At 43.2% G+C, this 8,809-nt stretch overlaps 1 protein-coding gene across 1 annotated transcript in view; it reads right to left on the bottom strand.

Annotated features, from left to right (window-relative positions):
• Positions 1-275: 275 nt before the first annotated feature.
• Positions 276-8,809, bottom strand: part of MOGAT1 (monoacylglycerol O-acyltransferase 1) — a 34,424-nt gene continuing 25,890 nt past the window's right edge. The window contains exon 6 of the mRNA XM_043577968.1: positions 276-1,600. Within this exon, the coding sequence (XP_043433903.1) occupies positions 1,446-1,600 (155 nt within the window). The 3' untranslated portion in view covers positions 276-1,445. The remainder of the gene's footprint in view (positions 1,601-8,809) is intronic.

Here is an 8,809-nt window from a genome sequence, read left to right as displayed (position 1 = left end):
AAGGCCATGGGTCAGTGGACTCCTGGATTGTTCAACCAGTATGAAGCCAGAGGCATGTTCATTTTTTCCTGTGTGAAATGCTTTCCTAGTCAAGACATTACCCAGCATGATTTTGTTTGGCTGATGCTGAACTCAGTCCAGGCTCCAGCCCAGGCTTCATGTTTGAAAAATTAGAGGCCTGAAGATATATTACTAGTAAGTTAGAACAACTCCAAAAAGTTGCCCCCAAATACCCAGAGCACAAGGGGTAAAGAAGCAACATATAGCAACGGAGATCATTTGGAAACTAGACATTCTTCTCATTTATTTACCGAATCCTTTACTTAACTTTTAGTGCCTAATGATCAGAAACCTCCTTTTCACTTGCATCTTATAAACCAGCCTGCGGTCTCGTCCGTTACTGGCATGAGACAATCAGACCCCGCACATTCTCTCCTTCTGAAACTGGGTCTTTTCTTAAAATAGGTTCATCCTACGGTGCAGCTGTAAAAACTCTTCACCTTTGTGGGCTCATCCGTAAATATATTCACTAAACAAGTACTTATTTTGTGCCCGGCCCAGGCACTAGGGAGTTATCAGTGAACAGGAGGCACAGGGTTGCCTCTCTTCCGGACCAGACGGTTGTAACTGGACACAAGACAACCAGAGAGGGCGCTTTATTTCATAGCTGGTCTTCCTCAAAGAGGCTATTTGGGAAGAAAATTCAGATCATTTCTACGACCACGAAAACCTTTCGGAATTTCAATGTTCTGTAAAGCATGTGTCCCAAAAGACCTCCTTGTCCACAGCAAATGCACATGCTTCGAAGCAAACGACAAGCATGAATGTTTCCAAGCATGAATAGAAATGAAGAGACACGCTCTCACCCACCGCATAAAAATTCTGCACTATTGTATAAGAACGGGTTGGTTGACATGACCTAAAGGGATCAAATTATCTAAGCCTGAAAAGCAACATTATTCACCCAAAAATGGTCTGTTCGAGCAGAAAAAAAAAAAAAGATCTCCTCTAGCTCTGTATGGAAAATTATTTCACACATGGTCTCCTAACTGCTCCAGCTGTGGTAAACAACAGCTGTCATACTTAGTGAAAACACTACCTTAAATTATTGTGATGTTTAGTAAAAGGGTCTAATTGTTTTTTGAAGCTGTCGTATTTTTTTCTTGAGCACACGAATAATTCTAAACCTTTTCTTCACCTGCAAAATGACTGGCCCTTCCTAAACGAGGAGGATGATTAGAAGGGTTATAGTCTTCTCCACCCTTCTCCTGGAGTCACCTGCTGTATTTTTATTGCCCATGGACACTCACCAACATCTGTCACCATAAATAATATTTTCCAGTTGCACATTGGACTCCATAGTCAAAGAAGAACATCCTTATTTAAAATATGTATTCTCCAATGGGATGTTCTCGCATCCTCTGGTGTGCCTTCTAAGCGTACAGTTATTTAAAAGTGAGAGTTTCGTGCTCTGGAATACCATACTTCCTCTTGTGCGCCTCAAATAATTTCTTTAGCTCCTCCATATAGGTGTGATGTAACTCCTCAATCTGTTCCGTGGTTGGGTGCAGAGTCTGATGAACGGGGATTGGACGGCCAACTACAAAAACAGAGAACGTATCAGACAGGAGAGACCAAAACCACTCCGTCACAAACCGCTGCCTCTAAAGGATGGCTCTGGAAAGATCTGCCAATCAGAATCTGTCAGGCATGCTCACTCCAATCGCTTGTTCATTTTACTGGCTGCCTACAGTGGTCACACCATCCTATTCGATGACAAATAAAGAACTTTCCTTCTCAGCGATTGCTGGAGTGTTAGGTACCCTGGTGGCTTTGACTCTGAGTCAAATGAGCCACTGTGCTGACCGCAGCTGTGAAGTAAGAGGACATAGCTGTGTGTGTATGTCACTAGCATTCTCCCTCTGGTACAGCTGACAGCCAGGCCACAGGACCCTATTGTGACCGATGGTGAAGTCTTGAGTCATGAGGCATCCGCTCTTTACTCTCTTTTTAATGTCATCCTAAAAAATCTGAAGAATGTATATCTTCAGAGCCAAGAATCTGTACTAGAAAACACCCATCATCACAAGACTCTCACTGTTTGTTAAGAGTAGAAAACAAAACCAACCCGAAGTCTCAGTAGAAAAATTATTAAATAAGCCACAGAACAGTCCCTCAACAGAATCCTAGGCAGCAATCTTTAAACAAAATGAAATTATATGTGTATGCACACGCACACACACACGCGCGCACACACACACACTGAGGTCTAAAATGTATGAAGTGGGAAAAGAATTGTAAAATAATACAGTATGATCCCATTTATGAAAAAACATTTATATTTCTAGGTGTATTATAAGCTTTAGTGTATTAAAAAATCGAGGGGTGCCTGGTGGCTCAGTTGGTTAAGTGTCTGACTCTTGATTTTTGGCTCAGGTCATGAATTCAGTTTGTGGGTTCAAGCACCGCTTGGGATTCTCTCTCTCTCCCCCCCCCTCTAGTATTCTCTCTCTCTCTCTCTCTCGTATTCTCTCTCTCTCTCTCTCACAATAAATAAAAATAAACTTTAAAAGAGTCTAGAAAGAGAGACTGGGAAGAAGGTAGAGGTGGGGTAGTTTTCACTTTAACTGTATTGTAGGAATTTTCTACAATGAGAATGCAGTTGTTTCACCTGTAATTAAAAATGAACTAATTATTTTTTTAACCTGTCAACTTCTCTACATATTTCAAAAGGTGTCTAGAGTTGTCTCAGATTTTTAGAAACTACAAGATACACATGGCTTTGGCACCTGCTTTCCTGGGTCTTTCCCTGCTGCTCACTGCTCCCCCTGCTGGCCTAATGCAGCTTACTGATGCCAAGAGTTGAAAACCTACAGGGTGTTCCGTGACCCGCGGCAAATAGGTTCTTATGACCCAGGAGCAACTTGGGCATGAGGGTCAAGTGGGGCCGTGGGTAATAGAATGGAACTCAGAGGGGACACAGGAGGTTTCCTTTGGTCTACCCTAAGTCATTCCGTGGTACACCCAAGGTTCAAACCCATGTCAGTAACAGGTGGTGGGTGAGTTAAGAGAAAACCAAGCAAATGTTAAGTCACAGAGAAAGAAGGAAGTAATAAAATCAGTACGGGAGGTAAGGAGGTGCAGAGAAGGTAGTGATACACACACACATAGGACGAAATGTATTATTAAGAAGATACCTCTATCACTTTATCTATCTCTCTAGCTATCTAGCTATCTAGCTACCTACCAATCTATCATCTATCTATCTAATGATGCAATAAGGAGACATATATAGTAGATACATATCATATCACCTTACTGCAGTATTAATATTCTTACATTGCTAAGTTTTTCAGCAGATATAGCCTCAGGAATCTCACATACAGTTCTGAGAGCCTGGATGTCAAATTTACATAGAGTAGACATCAGTCCTTTGTCATTCCACAAACTGGAACTCTCTTGCTGTCAGTTGTGGTTGGAAATACGGCTGAGGAGAAGGCTAATGTGGTAGTGGGGTGGAAGAGGAGCTGGGGCTGCACAGAAAACACTAGACTACCAAGCGCACCGAGCTACCGAGTAACTTCCTCCCTGGCCGTAATTTTCACATGTATGGGATAAAAAAGTAGAACTCAATGATCTTGAAACTTCCTTCTAACTCTGACCTTTTTGTTTCAGGAAAAAATTGAGAAATCTGCAGGTGACTTGAGAATCTACTAGCCGTTGCCAATCTACTTGCAAATGTACAGTTTTACAGAAATAGCTTCTGTTAAGTGAAATTAATCCCAAGAGAGGTCAAGTACGCACGATTATTCGAGGTGGAAGTCGGGGGGCCGGGGACTCAGAAAGAGGCACAGTGATCTAAGAAGATGTTGTTCCCAGATTACTTTAAATAAAATTCATGAATTCTGGGGCACCCGGGTGGCTCAGTCAGTAAGCGCCCAATGTCGGCTCAGGTCATGATCTCACGGTTCATGAGTTCAGGCCCCACATCAGGCTCTGCGCTGACAGCTCAGAGCCTGGAGCCTTCTTCGGATTCTGTGTCGCCCTCCCTCTCTGCCCCACCGCTGCTTGCACTTTGTCTCTCTCTCTCTCAAAAATAAATAAACATTAAAAAAAAATTTAGGGGCACCTGGGTGGCTCAGTCGGTTGAGCATCCGACTTCAGCCCAAGTCATGATCTCACAGTTTATGAGTTCGGGCCCCGCATCAGGCTCTGTGCTGACAGCTCAGAGTCCGGAGCCTGCTTCAGATTCTGTGTCTCCCTCTCTCTCTCTCTGCCTCTCCCCCGCTCACAGCCTGTCTCTGTCTCTCAAAAATGGATAAAAATGTTAAAAAAAAGTTTATAAAAAAAATTTGTTTTTAATTCATGAATTCTGAGCACCTGGGTGGCTCAGTCGATTGAGCATCTGACTCTAGATTTTGGCTCAGGTCATGATCTCATGGTTGTAAGATCGAGCCCCGTGTCAGGGTCCGCGCTGACAGCATGGAGCCTGCTTGGGACTCTCTCTCCTTCTCTTTTTGCCCCTCCCCCACTCTCTCTCAAAAATAAACAAACATTAAAAAAAAAGACTCATGGATTCTGAATTAGTAATCAAGTCTTATTTCCTACGAGTTTTCCTACAGATAATTTCAATCCTGTTCTTTTCTTATTCATGGTTGTTTGTATATTTCAGGTGGCTCTTCCAGAAAGCTCAAACATGCCCATAGATATTAAATTCATCATAAGACTTTCCCCTTTTAAAGTGTGAGATGGACAGCTTCCTCCTTGCCTTTCTCTTCTTTATGTGTAGGGAAACTGAGGAACTGGAAATTTCAAAACTATATTTAAAAAAAAAAACAACAAAACAGGAATTAAAAATATAAAGCTGGTGCCCCTGACCCTCATTACCAAAATTGGACCGGGGAGCAAGAAATCTTTCTCAATTACTTTTTTTAATTTTTTTAACGTTTATTTATTTTTGAGACAGAGACAGAGCATGAATGGGGGAGGGTCAGAGAGAGAGAGACACACGCACAGAATCCGAAACAGGCTCCAGGCTCTGAGCCGTCAGCACAGAGCCCAACGTGGGGCTCGAACTTGCGGACTGCGAGATCACGACCTGAACTGAAGTCGGACGCTCAACTGATTGAGGCGCCCCCTCTCAATTACTTCTTGAGGGGTAAAGACAGAGGTGACAAAACAAAAACATGCAAATCTGAGAAGAGTCCCCAGAGCCCCGGAAGACCAGAATCCTCGGTCTCCACAAAAAAGGAGATTTTTATCACTCAGAGGAAGAAAACAAAGCTAAGCCTATGTCAGCTGCAAACTGCCCTGTTACTCTCTTTTGACAACACAAAGGGGAAAAAAAAATGGCTGCCCTCAGACATGAAACTCCTTGCCCTGGAAAAAATCAGCCAACATCTCTCCTGGTGGTAGAGTCGGGAATCATTGCTCCTGTTCACGTTCTGGTGCTTTTTAGAGCTGGCCGCTCGTGTGTTCCATTTCCCAGTCCCATCCAGCAATTCGAGCTGAGCTACGCGCTCACGGCCTCACACAGCAAGCAGCCTTGCCTCGTTTCTGAGGTGTCGTGTCGTATTGACCTCCGATGGGGAATGGCTTCATGAGCCATTGCATAGGCAGCTGGAGAGGAGTTTGGAAATGGGCATTATTTTCTTCTCACCGAGACCAAGAGTAGGTCTTTGGCCACAAGAAATCTTTGCTGTTTTTCTTTAATGCTGAAAATTCCACAGAGTTGATCTCTCGACTGATCTCACACAGGAATTGCTCTTTCTCGGGCTGCTACACAGCTGGACCCTAGAGAAAGGCTAGGCTGTTGGCAGAGGGCGTTGGAAAGGGTCAACATGTGGGTGCCCACGAAACCTGGGTTTATTGAAACTCTGGCTTATGGTGGAGGCTCAAATAATATGCCTGACGTGAGGAAAGAGCATGCGTGTGTGTGTGTGTGTGTGTGTGTGTGTGCGCTTCCACACACACACACACACACACACACACACACTCAAGAACATTCATTAAACACTTACTGTGTTACACTGGGCACCACACTAATCCCCTTAACATTATCTCTTTAAACCCCTGCTTGACATTTAAATTTAAATTAGGCTCCCCTTCCTTTCTTTGTATTTCAGAGAATCCCTTATGTGCTTTTTTTTTTTTTTTCCTCATCAGGATATAATCATGACATGAAACATAATGCACTACTTTTGTCAAGTGGGTTCAAACCAGTTTCATTTTATTAAAGTACATTCCTTTCCCCATCTATAGCAAGAATGATACAATAAACACCTGAGTACTCTTCTAGACTCATCAGCTTTGAACATTTTGCGCACAAGCGCGGGTACCCACGTGTGCACGTGCAGATATACACGTGTATTGTTTTTATTATTGTAGACCCATTTTGAAAGTAAGTTGTAGACATCAATGGTCCGATTGTATTATCGTCCCTAAACATTTTGGCTTGTGGTTCTTAAGTACAACAACACTGTCCTTCTTTTTTAATGTTTATTATTTATTTTTGAGAGTGAGGGAGAGAGTGAGCGGGAAGGGTAGAAAGAAAGAGGGAGACAGAGAATCCCAAAAAGGCTCTGTGCTGTCAGCACACAGCCTGATGCAGGGCTCGATCCCACAAACCGTGAGATCATAACCTGAGCTGAAATCAAGAGCCAGACGTTTCACAGACTCAACCACCCAGGCGCCTCAAGAACACTGTCCATTTTATTTTATTTTATTTTATTTTTTTAAGTTTATTTATTTTTGACACAGAGAGCAAGCATAAGCTAGGGAGGGGCAGAGAGAGAGAAGAGACAAAGAATCCGAAGCAGACTCCAGTCTCTGAGCTGTCAGCACAGAGCCTGACGCGGAGCTCGAACTCACGAACCGTGAGACGATGACCTGGGCCGAAGTCAGACGCTTAACTGACTGGGCCACCCAGGCGCCCCAAGAACGCTGTCCTTTTTAAATACACCATTCTCATACCCAAGGCATCTAACCTCTACACAATTATTTTGTACTTAGTTCACATTCAAACTTGATGAACTGTCTCCATGATATCCTTACAGCTGATTGCCACCCCCTACCCCCCACAACCATCCATGACAGCTGCTGCGTCTTTGAGTACTCTCTCTTTTTGGTCTTTCAGGAAATTAATATTTTTGAAGAGTCTAGGCCAGTTGTTTAACACAATCCGAATGTCCCATCTGAATTTGTCAATTTCCTCATGATTTGATTTCGACGAACACTTCGGCAAGGACACTTACACAGAGAGATGGAAACACGTTTAATAGCGCTCAACAGTCTGGTCAGGAAGCCCCCCGGGCTGTACAGCAGCCCCTACTCTCCTATTCTGGGGGTGCACAAAGTGCTTTCTCACGTACAATGTCATCTGATCCACAGAATAACCCTTGGAGAAGACAGGACAATTGTAACAGTTTCCTCTTTAGAGTCGTAAAATCTGAGGCGCAGGGAAGACAAATGAAACCACCTAAGTCCCTCTGAATCAGACCCCAAGACCGTATCACTTGCTTCTGTACATGTGGCTGAGGCACGACAAATGGCTTCTTAATGTCCATTTTGATTTCTTTGTGTGGCTGGGGCCTGCCATCACACTGGGCCCACAATGGAAAGAAGCAATTTCTTAATGGCAGTGATTATATTTTTTTCATTTTGCCATAAATATAAAAGTGAAACAGCAATCCCTATCAAAATAGCACCAGCATTCTCCAAAGAGCTAGAACAAACAATCCTAAAATTTGTATGGAACCAGAAAAGACCCCGAATAGCCAAAGCAATCTTGAAAAAGAAAACCAAAGCAGGAGGCATCACAACCCCAGACTTCAAGCTATACCTCAAAGCTGTAATCACCAAGACAGTATGGTACTGGTACCAAAACAGACACTCGGATCAATGGAACAGAATAGAAAACCCAGAAATGGACCCACGAACGTATGGCCAACTAATCTTTGACAAAGCAGGAAAGAATATCCAATGGAATAAAGACACTCTCTTCAGCAACTGGTGCTGGGAAAACTGGACAGTGACATGCAGAAAAATGAACCCGACCACTTTCTTACATCATACACAAAAATAAACTCAAAATGGATGAAAGACTCAAACGTAAAACAGGAAGCCATCAAAATCCTAGAGGAGAAAGCAGGTAAAAACCCCTTTGACCTCAGCCACAGCAACTTTTCACTCAAATCATCTCTGGAGGCAAGGGAAGCAAGCAAAAATGAAGTATTGGGACCTCATCAAAATAAAAAGCTTCTGCACAGCTAAGGAAACAACCAGCAAAACTAAAAGGCAACCGACAGAATAGGAGAAGATATTTGCAAATGACGTATCAGATAAAGGGTTACTATTCAAAATCTATAAAGAACTTATCAAACACAACACCTATAAAACAAACAATCCGGTGAAGAAATGGGCAAAAGACACGAATAGGCACTTCTCCAAAGAAGACATCCAGATGTGGATAGACACACGAAAACATGCTCAACATCACTCATCACCAGGGAAATAGAAATCAAAACCACAATGAGATACCACCTCACACCTGTCAAAACGGCTAACGTTAACAACTCAGGCAACGACAGACGTTGGCGAGGATGTGGAGAAAGAGGAACCCTCTTGCACTGCTAGTGGGAATGCAAACTGGTGCAGCCACTCTGGAAAACATTATGGAGGCTCCTCAAAAAATTAAAAATAGAACTACCCTATGACCCAGCAATTGCACTCTGCTAGGTATTTATCCAAGGGATACAGGTGTGCTGTTTCAAAGGGGCACATGCACCCCAATGTTTGTAGCAGCGCAAAC

This window comes from Prionailurus bengalensis, chromosome C1 (genome assembly GCF_016509475.1).
Source record: "Prionailurus bengalensis isolate Pbe53 chromosome C1, Fcat_Pben_1.1_paternal_pri, whole genome shotgun sequence".
Lineage (NCBI taxonomy): Eukaryota > Metazoa > Chordata > Mammalia > Carnivora > Felidae > Prionailurus > Prionailurus bengalensis.
This window is presented reverse-complemented; position numbering and strand designations above follow the sequence as displayed.